The 17272-nt window shown below is 37.4% G+C and overlaps 1 protein-coding gene across 1 annotated transcript in view; it reads left to right on the forward strand.

The window, feature by feature from the left end:
* The window catches only part of VWA3A (von Willebrand factor A domain containing 3A), a 66006-nt gene extending 51923 nt beyond the window's left edge, over window positions 1-14083 (forward strand). Inside the window, exons 26-33 of the mRNA XM_072418934.1 lie at window positions 1854-1962; window positions 2906-3050; window positions 3346-3490; window positions 6260-6405; window positions 6668-6794; window positions 8916-9013; window positions 9158-9225; window positions 9652-14083. Coding sequence (XP_072275035.1) covers window positions 1854-1962; window positions 2906-3050; window positions 3346-3490; window positions 6260-6405; window positions 6668-6794; window positions 8916-9013; window positions 9158-9225; window positions 9652-9677 — 864 coding nt within the window. The 3' untranslated portion in view covers window positions 9678-14083. The remainder of the gene's footprint in view (window positions 1-1853; window positions 1963-2905; window positions 3051-3345; window positions 3491-6259; window positions 6406-6667; window positions 6795-8915; window positions 9014-9157; window positions 9226-9651) is intronic.
* Window positions 14084-17272: the final 3189 nt, after the last annotated feature.

The raw sequence follows: 17272 nt of genomic DNA on the forward strand, positions 1-17272 counted from the left end.
GAGTTAAAATGACTACAGACTTTAGATAGTGGGCACCAATGTATGCATGATTGGCCTGCCCAAAAATATTTTTGATTGGTTACAGACATAGAAGTTGAGAGTGGATGAATGTGTGTGTTTGGCCAATATAGAAGGGTGGGAAAGATCACTTGAATACCAGATTATCTTGTAGTGCAACACAAGTGATTGTTCATAGGAGCACACATTTCCCACAGCCTAAAGACAAATCTTAGTGATTTGTAATTTTCAAATCTTAATGGAACCAGTTAAAAATATCTTGCATTTTTCAAAAAATTAGATATCTTTGTCTATTGTCTTAGCTTTGTGAATTATACATTTACTGTTATTTTGTATTCATCTTAATGTTTTACTTTTTTTGTAATTCTATGGATGCCTTCATATTCTTCTGGTTTACTTTTTGTGTCTATTTATTATCTGGATCTCATTCACGAAGCAGGTTATTATTCAGCTATAGATTATTGATAATTTTTTATGTGCATTGTGCATGAAAATTAATTAGGTTCATCATACTTTATAATCATAATCAATATTGTTTTGTATTTGGTTGATGTAGGCCTGGGTCTGACCCTGTTTGGGTCAAATTCCATTGTGGATAATCATTTGGATATTTGATATAAATACAGCCTAAAGCCTGACTCGTTATGGGGCTTTCGTGTTACTTTTTTAATGGGTTAGGCTCTGTACAGATGCTAGATTTTATCCACTGGAGACAATAGGCCTGATAATAGGCTCCCCAAGGCTGAAGAGGATACACTTTTAACAGTGAAGCTGGGAGATCCCACAAACCTGGAATGAATCTGGTCCAGGATTGAAAATATTTGCTAACAAACATTTAATAAATCCAATCCAGGCTTGCTGGATCACCCAACTTCTCTGATGAAAGTGTATCTTTTCCAGCCTTGGGTAGCTTTAAAAAATAGGGTAAATGTTTTACAGGTGCCCCATGATGTCAACTGATAACGACAACAATTGTTTTACTAATAAAAGTGATTCAGCAGATGCCTTCCGTTAAACCTGTACTTTCTCTTTCCACAGAAGATTTTAGGCTGCTCGGCTGTCTACCTGTACACTGATCATTCTTTCCAGTGTCACCCACACTGGTCACAAAGGATAGTTTTGAGTGACATTAACCGAGCATTTGTACTAAGCCTTATGTGTAACATGTATTGCAATTATTAGTTGGTAGCAGTCTTTATTCTATTTATGAGCTATTAAACATTTATTAGATAAATAATATTTTCTATGGTATTAATTTTATCTGACACAACAAATTGTAAGTCCTTGTCCCTTTTCTTTGTTAACAATAGTACTATGGGACATTAGCTGGTATGCCATAGTGGTTCTTTTTATAAGCTGATTTTGATGATATAATGTGTAACCAGCACAGACAAGGATAGATCCTTTAAGGACTGGGAAGAGAAGTTAACATCCACAATAACTTCCTGAAAACTGACCAATCATGTACAAATACATAGATCAAGGGTGTCAAACTCAAATCACATTAGAGGCTGAAATTTAAAACATATCACAAAGCCAGGTTGGATCTGACAGTTCAGATGAGAGTTTTCCTTTGCTTTGGATGAAATGAGCAAAGCTAAAAAAAAACGTCTCCTTGCTCTGCACTTACCTCCTGTAAAAACAGCTGGAACTGCCGGGGATTCAGGGCATCGAGGGCCACCAAGGGCCTTGTGTTTGACACCTGTGACATATTTATAATTCAATTTATTCCATTTATTATTCCATTTGTTCCATTTAGGAAACATGCATATGTATTCATTATTTATCTGACTTTTAAAGGCTGATACTTGTTTTTTTTGTTTTGTTTTTTACAGGGAGTGGTAAAACACCTTCAATTTCAGCCCAAAGAGCTGGAGGACTATATTGAGCAACTTGAGAAGGTTTTAAAACGTTACATTCAGCGATTGCAGTGGCTTTTATCTGGTAATTTCTTTACACTCTCTATTGTATAATGATTATTTCAGTAAAGCCTATTTTTTTTTTTTCTTTTTGTCTTTGAATAGAGTAAAAAAATTGTTACAACCCCTGACTTTTTTCAGTCCTGATCCTATTAGGTAGATTACCCTAACTTCCTATCCAGTAGACACAACAACAGATAAGGGGAATTTCCCTTTTAAACAACTCTAACTAGAAGTGCCCCCATTGGTAAAATTATTTTTTATTGCTTTTCTGGATACATTTTTCCCCACACCAAAATAAGCTAGCCTCTAAATCCGGAAAGGGGATGTGGAGGTATGGACTAGTACTAAAATAAGCACAGAGACTGCTAAAAAACCACCAATATAGTTCGTAGAAATAAAAATGAATACCCCAGTAATACAGTGGGGTGTAAAGCTGCCTATAGCCCCTCTTTAAATTTTTTAGCAAGCCAAATTCTTTTTTGTTTCGTATGGTGGCAGAAATAATAATGACAAAGGAGACAAGAGATAACAAAGAAACAATGACAGAAAATCTAACCTTAATTTTAAGGTTTAACCTTAATCCTAAGTCTACGTACACCCTGCGGCCCTTATTGGACAAGAATCGTCTGATGTCTGTACATAACCTTACTCTGGTATAAATAAATATTGAATTCCAATATGTTGTTTATCACTGACCAAAATACACAGTAGGGACACAGAAGGCAAAATATTCCTGCTTGTAATAAACCATTCAACTCTTCAAAACTACTTAAATGGATCGAATAATCGAATTAATATTAATCGAATATTATTATTGAATAGATTGATCAATATTAAAAGATTCTAACTATGTTTTGTTTTTTCCTAATATAATGTAGAAATGCATTTCTTTAAACATATGAATGCATTTAATCTTGCTTTACTTTGCTTTGGTAGTTGAGTTGGACTTTTGATCTATTTTTCAGGGAGTCGCCAGCTGTTTGGTGTGGTATTAGAGAATAAAGTCTGCATAATAATTGATTCATCCAGCTCCATGGCTCCTTTTCTAGCAGAGTTGCAGAAGGGTTTGATCACACTGCTATGGGAACAACTGAGGGCTAGAAACATATGGTATGTGGAAATGTGAATACATGTGAAGAACCATGATCTATGTTTACTAGTTGTAAAAATGCTATCCAAATGTAGACATCTCCTTCTGTCAAGTAGTAGTATATAACCAAATGGCTGTAGTAGTATACAACCAAGGCACTATGCATATGTCATCCTCTTACATTGTGTTTAACGGGTTAAAGCCCATGGAAACAGACATTGAGGTTAAAAGGATAAGCCAGCATTCAAGGTTCTGCAAATATATTTAACAAATAAGAGATGTGACGCCTTGTTCTGTGATCTATCTGATATACAGGTTCAATATGATCAGCTTTTCAGAGAATATTGAGCAATGGCAGGAGTGTTTGGTGGAGGCCACTGATGAAGCATGTGAAGATGCTGTACAATGGATCTCCCAGCTACAGCCTCGAGGAGACTCTTGTATTGTCCATGCCCTGGAGGTAAGTGGACTATGAACTGCATTTGTACTGGCTTCAGCTTGCCAGTGTAGTGGTTTCTCCCACACATTGGGCCAGATTTATTAAAGCTCCCCAAGGCTGGAGAGGATACACTTTCCACAGTGAAACTGGGGGATTCAGCAAACCTGGAACGGATTTCTTAAAAGTAATTTGCTATTTGTTAGGAAATGTTTTCAATCCTAGACCAGATTCATTCCAGGTTTTTTGGATCGCCCAGGTTCACTTATGGAAGTGTATCTTCTGCAGCCTTGGAGAGCTTTATTAAATCAGGCTCATTGTAACAGGGAAAAGATTGTTTAGCTAGAGAAAAAAGAAATATGTACTTAAACATACCCTATTCCTTGCCGAACCCCGGCTGGCACTGATATCCAGTGCTTCAGAATGTGGCTGGTCCCTCACTGTTCTCACATACAACACAGGACAGCTGGTTCAGCAATGTATGTAGTGACATCAGAGAGCTGTGACCAGCCAGGGATGGAAGTGCAGTGTGAGGCAAGTATTTGTACTTTTTGCTTTATCCTTAGCCCAACTAGCGTTTGATTGATTCAGTGCGTAATGGAGGGTAGGAATAACTGCATGGGTATATTCAACAACAGTCCAGAGTTGGACTTTACACAACACCTCTGGCCAACATTTTTTATTCTTTTGGACAAAGCAGAAACAGGTTAGATTCTTTTGGCATATTTTATTGACCTTTGTGTCCTATTTAAAACATTTTCAATGTAACTTGTATAGTACAAGTTCATCTAAAATACAACTAAACATTATATATTAAATATGTTATTAAATTAAGAGGCCAATTTCCAAAGCCTTAATGCTGCAGTAATATAGATTTATTGCTGCCTTATTTCTGTCACTGCTAATTCAGAAATATCAGTAACCAATAAATACAACAAACTTTACAACAAACAATAAACTTGATATTTCTGTATCTATACAGAGATCACTTCCCTTTATTGAACTGGAAACTCTTTCTATGGTAATATGCAGTGAAAAGGTTTATCATCCCCTTAACTCTATATTGGTATTATTGCCATCCTAGAGATGCCGATACCAGTGGTAGTCAGTAGAAGAAATGACCTCCTGCCAGTTACTACTCTGTTATTGTTGGGTTACCACCAATGTATCACTGCTGGAAGCTATTCAATAATTTTTATCTGTCTTTCAAACTAAAATTTTACCTTAGGTTGCTTAGATCAATTAGAGCTGGATTACAGGTGCCTAAGGCCTTGCGTATACCCAGTGGCCTGGCTACGACTTCCATGTTTGTGTGAAGGAAGGGGGGATAGCACCATGAGTCAAAGCTTTGGACCTGCCTGTGACATCATAAAATTATCATATATTTATAATATCTATAAATAAAGGGTTCACTGGTTGGCGAACATTCAATATATTGCAATAAATACCCACATGCGACTGTAATATCCAAACAAAAAGAAATTATCAGAAGGATGTCACTGTTTGCACTTTTGGTTGTCTTTAATACCAATATAAAAAATGTATTGAGGAATGTTCAACCTTAATAGACATAATAGATGTATACAATGATGATTGTTTTCACTAACTCAGAAGTAGATTTTAACTGAATGAAAACCATCAGATGGTTGGTGGGTGTATGTTTTTTTTCTATTTTCAGTTACCCATGGAAGTTTTTGTTAGAGTTGTCCTTATATTATTAGCACTTCCTACTGGTTGGCAGAACTATGGAAATTTGATGTCCTTTATCTTTGCCTGTCCGGAGATACTCAATCCGCTTACTGGATGATTGCCACTGCCATCCAGTCATTGCTGTCCTCTTATTATATCTTGGTAATTTGTCTAAGTGCTGGATTCTGAACAGGATAAAATCTGACAAATAACAGAGCAATGAAAAGGTCACTGGGGTGCTACTTAGCAGTGGGGTTATACAATAAATTACGCAAATGTGACATGTAACTTTCAGGTGAACTAACTTTTCTAAATAAATTTGCATTTGCCAATGTTAGGTCACATCCAAGTCACTTTTATTGTCAGCAATATCTACATTTTTAAGAATACTTAAAAACATTTTAATATTTCTGAAGGCACTGCATGTATCCAAAAATTATAAATGGGTAATACTGTACGTATACAAGTGGAGTAGAATTTATATTTATATTACCTTCCAATATTTCCTCAGCAGAAATTAGGCTGGGAGTGGGAGGTTATGTACTGTGCACTTTAATTTGTGCATCAGACACTGTTGCACTGAATGGTCCTTTAGAGGACGGTTAATTCACAGACAAGAGTTCAACAAAGTGGTGAATCTCCTTCATATTAAACAGGCTGGAAAACTAGAGGTGACAATTGAAGTAATATCACTGCAGGGTATACCCATTGGTGTCACCCTCATATTTATATTGTAAAAATCAGAATGTAAATTTTTTTGTCAAATTCTTCCCCAGCCGAACAAACAAAGAAATAATGACTGTTTGGTTCTATTAGTTTATTTTTTTTTTGCATTTTAAGAGTTGTTCAGATTGGAAGTCAGCATTGCAAAACAAACATAAAAGCAAACATTATCAGTATCCTCTACAGATGTCCGATGAATGAAGGAATGTTGCTGGAAACAATCTTTTATGATTGTTTCTAGTAACAGATGAATAAATGAGCGCTGTACACACATCGCTGTTCTGTTCTATGGAGAGGAAAGAGAGGAGGACGAGGGACGTATGTAGCTTTGGACCTTTGATAAAGTACCTAATCAAAATCTTTTCATTTTTGTGATTTCAGAAGGGGTTTTCCTATCTGGATGTCCAAGCCATTTACCTTCTGACAGATGGAAAACCAGACAACAGCTACAACCTTTTACTGGCTGAGCAACTTCTAAGTTCTCATGGTGTCAAAGTTCACACTGTTTCATTTAACACTTCAGAAAGGTACTACAATATAATCCATATATACTAATTTAATCCATGCATAATAAATGAGAGATTATTAATTTATTTTTACTTTACTTTGCAAATAACGATAATCCTTTATTTTTGAAATATTAATATATTCTTCATAGGCTGTCAGTGTTGCTGTCTACTAAATTTAAACAAAATGTGCAAAATGTGAAACACGTTTGTTGGTTTCATAATATGAATTCATTTATAAACCAAGTTTAAAATTATTGTTTTGTTTCTAAACTTTATTTAGAGCAGGCAATGAATTTCTAAAGAAACTGGCAAGTCTTTCAGGTGGGAGATTCCATTCACCTCATGGACATATGGACGGTCATTTTGCTGCACACAGAATGCTAACAGAGGGATTCACAGATGAAGATGTATGTACTGTATTTTCTCCAGATATGTTGTACAATTTCTGGTAATAAATGTGTGATCAATTATAGGATGTATTGGAGATTTTTGCTGAAAGAGGGACCTAATGATCTACAAGTGGAATATAGGTTGGTCACTTGACCTAAAGCTAAACTCAGGAGAACACAAACATTTACCTCTACAGTCGGTCTCCCTCCCTACTGCATGGGTTAGGGGTGTTTTTTCTAGATAAGGAGTGCCCAACCTTTTTTTACAATGCAAACAAACATTAAAGTTGTTAATGTTTAAAATTAGAATAGTTTTATTTAAATGAAATGAAACTGAAATGTTTTTAGTTATCGTAACGTACATGCACCATATAAAGGAAATGACATATCAAGAACTTCTGCAGTCATGATTTGATGGTCATTTTATTAATGAAAAATTTTCATAATGACAGATACAAAACTAAAGTTTTCATACAGTGCGGGCCGCTCATATATTGCTCCCCACTCACCATTCTTGTACCAAAGAGCAGAAACTACACCATACAATGCGTCCTGTCAGTTATAGGGGGCCGCTAACCTTTTATGTACCCCAAAATCTCTGCAATGGATACTTCCAGAGAAATGCAATGCATGTGACAGATAGCCAAGGGGTACATGTTTTTACTACTTCATCTTCAGGTCCCTACATCCCTTCGTTCCTGTAAAATTAGGGTTCACAGAAGGTAAGTGGCCAGCTATGTGTGACAGGGTAGCATGGTATGACAGGTATAGTTTTTCATATGTTGTGATGGCGCGGTAGTGATGAAATTTTAGGGGGAGTTAGCTACAAGAGTGCCCCACTAATTCTACATTTCCCTTCTACTACTGGTAAAGAGGAATTGGGGTTCACAGAAAGTAAGTGGCCAGCTATGTGTGACAGGTTAGCATGGTATGACAGGTATAGTTTTTGTATCTCATGATGTCGCGACGTAGTAATGAAATTTTAGGAGGAGTTAGCCACAAGAGTCCCCCACTTGCAGTTACATTTTTCTCTTCCTACAGAGATTTTGGGGTTCATAATGAATAAGGGGAAAGCCATGAGTGACAAGGTAGGGTGAAATAATGGGTATAAAAATTTATTGGGGGGAGGGACAAAATGCATTTCCTACAGGCTCCCACATTTCCAGTTGCCAGCATCTTTCCAGGGAAATTGAGGGTTACAGAAGGTAAGTGTCCAGCTACGTGTAACTGGCACCTCACCGGCCTCTCAGTCCATCACACCGCAGTGTCTGTAGATTTGACTCTAAGCGGCAGTAAGCAGTACTGAGCGTCTCCCCGTAGGCAAGGTTCCATGGCATGAGGAAGGGGTAACCACACCACAACCTCAGCGCCAGTCTGAATGCAATCTCGAAGTTTAGTGAACTATAATCTACTAAACTACTAATGTCCCCCATCCACCATGTAAAAGAGAGGAACAAGACATATTTGTAGTCCAGCCACTGTGACCCCAATTGCTGCCCCCCAAAGATGCAGTGCATTTATAAGGACAGAGAATGTGTTGAGTGCAGGAATTATAAGTGAATGAAAAGGTTTCAAAAGCCTGAAAATAAGAAAATGTTTGTACCTTCCACATCTGAGGGGTTTACATACTTTGCAGAAATCAACTGGAAATTCAACCCATATGTAGATATTCAAAAATAAAAAGTGCCTTTTTCACAAGCCGTACTATTTGTGTCATGTAGTTATAGTATACAATCAAGGCCAGATTTTCTATTAGCCATAGTAGGCCCATGCTTATAGGCAATCAAGGAAAGGGGTGAAATTTTCCTGCATAGTTATGACACCCATTGAAGACAGGGCCTTTGGATTCTGGCCCTCCTATGGTCCGACTTGATAATTCCAAAAACACTTATTTGTTATAGCAAAGTGCATATTTTACTCTAGTGCTATATTGTTCTTCTTCAATGCTCAGATAAACAATATGTGCAATGCTTAGCCAGAACTCACCTGAAAATATAGTGTGCAGATACAGCATATGACATTTTCTAAATGTCCTATGTTTGTACACAGTCTAAAATATCAGTGTTTTGTGAGATAAGTGCAAATATGTTTATTGAAATGTTGCATGATAATGACATTTTTTCTCTGATTACTACAAAGGATCCTGTTCTTCCAATATTTGAAAGTGATGATATGAAACGACTTGCTAAGGAAATAGACAAGGCTCGTCAGTTTATAACCCAGGCTAGGTCATTCTGGTACGTACTTTCCTGTTAAATTTAGGAATGCTAGTTCAACCTCATTCCATGTCTGTATTGTATTTCTATTATCTTTGCCAGTCATTTTTATTCATCATGCTTAGAAACAGAGTGCTAAACGATGACCTATTTCTCCTAACACAGGTCTCTAGTGCTTGAAAAGCAAAAGTTTGTCTCCAAAGATGTATCTTTTGATCAAAGTGACCTCTCAGGTAAGCTGTACAGCACATTTATTTAATTTATTAAAGTAGATCTAAATTCAGCAGTCCCTCCTTAAAGTCCATCTAAAAGTTAATCCCTCTTCCATCACTGTCTTGCTGCCTTTTACGCCTACAGCAATTTTCTTAAATATGTTGGATTACCAGGTGCCAAGGCCGGGGAATTTGCTAAAATTGTGGAATCCTAAAGCAGGCCAAGGTTTACTTTACCTTTACTACTTTGTACTTTGGGCATGTTACAGCATCTTACAATCCACCACCCTACAATTAATTAAGACATTTCAGCAGATAATAAAAAGTTTTTGGATGTTAGTCAGTCTAGGCAGTTCACCAATTATTTCCACACCAAATCTATATTTACTAAGATTATGCTATGGTTTGTCCATAAGAAAAAAAACTATATTGTATTTTTTTTTACAGATGACAGAAATGGGGTTATGGCCTGAAGAATTAACCAAATTATTGTTGATCAATAACATTCTCATCAAATGTATTTAGTTGTATAGTGTGGATTTAAGTATAGGAGTCTAGCTTTAACTACTATGAAAACTGGTCACTATGGAAAATAATCTTAATACCTCCTTTGTAGATATATTTTCAGATATTTTTTATGATATAGTAGACGTTCTGTGGATATAGTTGCTATTTCCATTGTTGCAGTTTGCCCTCTGGTAAGAAAACAGTTTATGTTCAATTGCAAATTTTTTGATTTTCATTTACATGGATTTCAGTGTATCAAAGTGTAGCTTGAATGCTTTGGCTTTTAGAAAATTTAAATGTTTTTGTTTTTAGTGGACAAGCATTCAAACCAGAAGCAAAACACATGGCTATGGTAGTTTGGATCTCCTGCCCCTACCCCTTAAAGAAAAACCCCAACAAAAGCTTTCTCAGCAAAAAAACATTTCCCGCACCCCAACATTTTTCTGCTAAACTGTTACCGTGCTTTCCACCACTATTGCCTGCCAGCCTCTACTGCCCCCCCAAAAAAACATACTGACCTTCCTTGGATTTAAATTGGCTGGCAAGCAGCCGATTTATTAACAAAACAACTTAAATAACAATAAATAACCATTAATTACAACAATATTTAAATAGCATATAAATATTACCTCCATTAACATAACATATATAAGAACATATAACAATAATATAGTCTTTATATATACTTTATAGTCCTTACTAATATAAAACTTTTCTCTACCCAATCAATTGTAAACACAACCCCATTTTCTCACTGTGCCCAATTGCACTATAACCAAAAACCAAGGTAAACTCCGCTCCAACCAAAATTGTTTAAAACACACACTGGCCCCTAGCCGTATTTGGGAAGGGCACTGGGTTGGAAGGGCACTCTTACTCTCCTAAACCCCAACCGCCACAGCGCTCAGGCGGGAAACCTCATGCCTGAGCACCCCTCCAGACATGAAGAGCTCACTGTACTCCATCCTGCAATCCCAGGAACCACATATCAATTCCTACTGCATTTAAATGCACCCCATCCTGACATAAGAACTTGCTGGTGTCCTCCTCCAACTCTCTATAGCGAACCACCAACCCTCCATTCTGGGCCACAAACCTGCCCACCTCCTTAATTTTTATCCTCGCCTTATTCACCCTGTTCACTGAGTGCGATCCCTGCCATGCGGTCCTGGCCACCATGCCTGACCATACAAAAACTAGCCCTGGGAACTCCACCTGCAACCTGAGATAATCGAACTTAACATCCCTAATTAGTTTCGGCATGGACCTGTGGTCCAAATCATTACCCCCGGCATGTATATCTACCACATCCAGGGGTCGGTCCTATGACACAAATCTCAAAGGTGCGGCACCACTCCACAATATCCTGGGAAGTCCAAGCCATGGCACCGTAGCCACTTCTCTGGAGAACCCCAGCTGCCGTCCTCCTGGCCGAACTTCTACCCGCTTGGATTTCTGGATGATTAGACTCACCTCATCTGGTGTCCATGTCACATCCTAAAACAGCACGCCCCCAGCCTGGTGCCTGACCGGGCTGACCAACTCCCCAATACTCATAGCCCCAAAAAAGGCCAAAACAAAAGTCGCCCTAAACAGCAATCTCTCATAACCTCCCGTGCACACCCTTCCCAAAACAGTCAACAAACCCCATAACAGCTCCAATGACACCGGTCTTCTAAGATCAGCCTTCTGCCTCCCTTTCCTGTAACCTTTACCTGCATGCCGTACCACAAATGTTTTGTAAAATCCTGCCCCCCATTTTAACTTACAATAAAAGGCCATCCCAGCTAATTTCTTAATAATGGATGCCCAGGGGTTTTACTATAGGGGTGCAACAGACACCCCTTTAGTAAAAGCCTGAGCCAACCAAAACAACAGCAAATGTACCGGCCCTACCCCTGTCCTCCAACCCCCCAATTGCTTGCATGACTGCTCCCATTCTAACCAGACTGCAGCATAAGCCCCCCCAAGTCCGCTCACTACCGACCTCAGAATCATATTACCAATCAATCCAGTGCAAGCCTCCACAACACCTCTGAACAAGGCTCCCCGTTCTCCTCTGCTTCCGGCGCCAACATGCGAAACCTGTCCCACTGGAAACGAGATAAGGCATCAGCTATGGCATTGCTCACCCCAGGAATATGACTTGCAAACAAATAAATAATATGCTGAAGACATTTCGCCGCAACAGCCGCACTACAGAGGTTATCGCATTGAAACCTCACCTTCTTGTGTGCCAGTGCCTCTCCCCACAATTCAACGGACACCACAATAGGAAACAGTTTCAACACCACTAAGTTCATAACCAACTCTGCTTCTACCCACTCCTGCGGCCATGCCGCCATGCACCATCTACCCTTTCAATACGCTCCAAATCCTGTAGAACCTGCCACATCAGTAAACAGCTCTATATCCATGGTCCACATATAGCCTTACCATTACCATAACTACTTATGACCCAATGATTGAGAAATGATTGGTACTAGACACAGTCTGTCCAAAACTTTTTAGAAGCAGTCCACCATTGGCATTAATGTATACAGGTTACAATTAGCATCCATTCACACTGTTATTTAAAAGCATTTTGCTTTTGCTGCATAAACTGGATATTTGAAAACAATGGGTGTGCACCTTCTAAAAAAAATTGCAGAAGAATAAATGCAAGCTGAAATTTGTTAAACTACAACCGATTAAGATTTTAATACCCACAGAGCTTCATAGATGAGAACTTTTAACACCTGTTCTTTGTGGAAATAAACAGGAAAAACAAAACAGCGGAAATGACTCTGATTTATTAAGGCTTCCCAAAGCTGGAGAAGATACACTTTCATCAGTAAACCTGGAAAAGATCTGATCCAGGATTGAAAACATTTACCAACAAATCGCAAATGACTTTTAAGAAATCTATTCCAGGCTTTCTGGATTACCCAGGTTCACTAATGAAGTGTATCCTCTCCAGCCTTGAAGAGCTTTAATAAATCGGGCTCAGTGATCTGATTTTTCCATTCCGCTTTGAATGCCACCACCATCTTTTATTGTGATCTATGGAATGTTTTATGTTTATGTAAATACACTGATATATTTAAATCATATTTGTGTACAGCCATCAGATGTACTATAGACAAAAAATGAAAAGATGCTTTTATTACAGTTTATCAACTCATCAAAAAGATCCAAAGTACATAAACTTTTTAAAAATGTATTATACTCCACATTAAAGAGCATACCAAAGTACAGTAATTGGACTGGAGCTTGAGGTACAGAATGAAGATAAAGCAGTGGTCGACTACTTTATCGACCTCACGGACCACTAAAACCATGGAATCCGGCACAGGCATGCGCGGGGAGTCATGTGTCACTCTAAGGGGAAGACACAGGGGTCGACAACCTTTCTGACCTCACAGACCACTAAATCAATGGAATCCAGCATAGGCATGCATGGGGAGCCATGTGTCACTTAAAGGGGAAAACACAGGGGTCGACAACCTTTCCGACCTCATGGGCCACTAAATTCATGGAATCCAGCATAGGCATGCATGGGGAGCTGTGTGTCTCTCAAAGGGGAAGACACTTCCCTCAGAGTCATGTCATAATGTTGGTGGGTTGTGTACATATGGGGGACAGAGGCGCAGACCACCAAAATTTTCTGATCCCTGCACCTAGCTCAGTCACCAGCCACTATAAATTAGCTTGAATTTGGGGCCTACAACACAAATGCTGATTCCAGAAAGGAATCAATATCTTAACCAAACCTTGCCTTTTTCTGCAGGGTCTGCAAATTACTGGATAGCCCACCTCTCCACAAGTAAAAGCAGAAAAAATATGGGATTCTAGATATTTATTTTTTGGAATAGGAATGAAATAGGACTTAATTACATACCATAGGTGTTTTTTGCTGTATGTGTCTTATTTGAAGGAATCCCATTTTGACATTTTCATTGTGGACAGGTGTCATCTGTTAATCTGTGAAAACTTTCAACGGTGACATTTCTTCTTACAGTTGTCATCGGATTATTCTGAACATTCCCTACTTAATTGTCCAAAAAACAAATATAAAGTTCACTAAAGGCTTAAGTGAATGCCTATTATGTTATTCTTGTGCATCACTAGTGAATTCTGTTCACTGCATTAGTTGTCAGTCCTGACAGATGAGAAACTACACAGAACATGGAAACACTTCTTTTATCAAAAAAGCACCCATAGATCCATATTTTTTACTTCTTTCATAAATCATTACCTAAAGGGATTAATGGCTGCATGGCCTTAAAATGATAGTTTTGTGTCTTTGAATGGCTTTTGATTATTCAAACAACATGTTAGTTTTAATAATTTATTTTATATTATTTATGTAAATAAAGTATATTTTGTGACAGCAGGCTGTCTTTGTGTTTTTCTCATTTTTCATTAACCTAATTTATAACATCCCAATGCCTGACTTGGGGCCCTGTGAACGTCCTTTTTGGTTGACGAGGGTCCAAAGCCTTCAGCAGCGCACTTTGCACCTCTTTATGTCGACCCCTAAATACAAAGTGAAAACACATTTCCTTACATAAAGGTTGTCCCAAATGTAATCCCAAATCAAAAAAAGTCAGGTCAACAAAATCAATGACTTAACCAAGAACAAAACATAACAGATGGGTAAAACACCTTGATCAGTTACTAAAACCAATTACTCCAGTAATATCAGGAGTAGTCGGACGTCTCGTTCCAATACAACTTTGCAGAATACTTACAGAATAAAAAGATAGGGTATAAATACAGTAACTACAAATAGTCATCCAGCCTTAAGTCCCCAATACCTAACTATATACATTCAGAGGGGTATTACCTCCCTAAAGGTAACCCCGAGTGTGACTCGGGGTAGAAAACAGTTGCTAAAAGTAGTAACCCCGAGTCACACTCAGGGTACGTAAACCTATGGGAAGGTTAGTAAATAGAGCACTTACCTGATCCGCCGGGGTCCCGCTCCGTCCATCGCCGCAATCTCAGTCTTCTTTCTTCTTCCTTGCTTCTGCATCTGATGAGTCACTGGGGAGTTCCCGGTGACGTCAGTGCGTGTGTACGTTGCCGGTGGGGCGGGAAATTCAAAATCCATTTGTATTGCATTCAACACAAAATAACTGTATTGAAGGCAATAAATTGGAAAAGCAGTACGTTGTTTTCAAAAACTTTTATTTAACAGTATATATAATAGTATGAGTATAATATGTATTTTTTTTTATTACATTTTTTTTTCAATATATACATTTTTTAATTTATTCAGTTTATTGTTTTTACATGATTTTGTGTTCCAAACTTTATTATACTCATACTATTATATTATACTGTAAAATAAATTTTCATGAAAAACAATGTACCGCTTTTAGACATATAAAACTGGAAAGAAATGAACCGCTGGGGAAGATAAGATAACTGGAGGTTCCTGGTGTCATACCAAACCGTATGGTGAAAGAGCTCAATAATATCATTAAGTTGGGTGGGTGTTAAAGTGTGTCCTAAATATTGCATCCAAATATTAATACTTAATAGCTTTTAAGTACATTTGTTCATCTTAATCCTCACAGAACAACAAAACAAGCACTTTTGTTTAAATAGTCACTAAGCAAATTTTTATAAATATGTATACAATATATAACTGTTATATATAAAAATATATTTAAATGACACATCTGTGTATAATATATAAATATACATTATTAATATAATGGCAATAACTTGCCATAAAAAACCTAATACACACTAAAGTGATCTCCAGCAGTACTTCTTTTCTAAAGCCCACTAGAGGGCAGCTCCCAGGTCTTTATTACAGAGGGGCTGGCTTGCTACCATCAGTCTGAGATGGATAACTTACAACTTTTACCTTGACCATTTTGCTTTAGTCTATGGCAGATAATAGTCAGGAGCTTTACTTAGAAAAAAAATGATCTTGGGTTGTTCACCATAACTGCTTGGCACAGGAAGAATACTACAGCTGGTAAGTGCAATATTATTATTGCCTAATATATACAGTATGTAAATGTATTGTCTGTCTGCTTCTTTCCCACAATACAGCTTACACTGAACAAACCAGTCCTGCTTATCCATGTATAATGAATATTTAGTCATGTATAACATCTTCCCATGTTTAACCGAGAAAGTAATTAATACAACACATATTATGTAGATTGGCACAGTTTTCTTTTATTCTGTGATACAATGAATTATTTGTACATCTGGCATCCAAAGCTTCAGAGCTCTAGTCCAATTATTCTAAATTTGTCGACAGTTAAATTATATTTTTGCTAGACAAGTTTGTATAAGCATTTGCATATACGATATCTCATTAGTGCCTGGAACCAAAGTGCAATAGTTTATCATACTGTATTTATTATTATTATTATTATTATTATTATTAATAAACAGGATTTATATAGCGCCAACATATTACGCAGCGCTGTACATTAAATAGGGATAACCGTGCGTGTGATGAGGTTATGAGTGAGGAAGTCATTAGTAGGTCATTGGAGGAGCGGAGAGAGCGGCAGGGGGAGTATTTTTTAACCATGTACTGTACTATATAAATATATATCATGATATACATGTCTGAGTACAGGTGTAGAAATGGAATGTTATATGTTTTACTTTGCAAAATATTTGCATTGTCATGGGGATGTTTTTCTAATTACATGAATCACATATGAAGTTTGATACTTAAAGCAAGTCTATCCCCAAAAATGTCAATTTTGGTGAAAAGATTGATCACTCACCTTTTTAAAGATTGTAATTACTTTTTAAATACTTAAATAAAAAGTAATACTTTTACTTAAAAGTAAATACTTTTAAATAAAAAGTAATAAATCTTCCCCCTACTACCAGCATTCTAGCCAATCTTGGTCTGTGCATGTGCAAGGTTGGGTTTGGCATCATCAGTGGGTGTTCAACAAATGTAAATGACCAAGCGCCCAATGACATGCACGTACGGACCACTTCCACCAGCATCTTGTAAAGGATCCCCCGACCTCCTGGGATATGTAGTATAAGTATTCCATATTGCATTTATATAATTTATTAAAAAAAAAACACAAAATAAAAATTGAAATCTAAGTGAATACGAAGTCCTATTACTCAAAATACATTTTTGGTGATTGGTCCACTTTAATAAAGTTCAAAATAGGACAAATCTCTATTGGGTTTCAACCTTTCCAAGAATACTGCTGCTGAATGGTCTACACAAAAGAAAAATAAATCCCTCCTAACCTCCAAAAGGCACTGAATCATACATTTCTACTTTATACATAATTACCATTACATTCTCTGTTTCTTAAAGGATGTCTTTTCTCTGCAACATAGTGAAGGAATAAATGTATTTTAGTAGAATCTGTATGGCTGCTGCTAGTACTGTAATTTGTTTTGCACTAGTTTTATCTTTATTGGTGGAGCCAGACTGCTGTCCTTATTGCCCTCGGTCAAGTAGCAAGGTTGGCTATAGCTCATGTTATCAGTGGGCTTATATTGCATGGTGTGAGTGATATGTTTGATGCTGGATTTCCGTAACAGGATGGGTTTCATCTTTGGTACACAG

This window comes from Pyxicephalus adspersus, chromosome 7 (assembly GCF_032062135.1).
Source record: "Pyxicephalus adspersus chromosome 7, UCB_Pads_2.0, whole genome shotgun sequence".
NCBI lineage: Eukaryota > Metazoa > Chordata > Amphibia > Anura > Pyxicephalidae > Pyxicephalus > Pyxicephalus adspersus.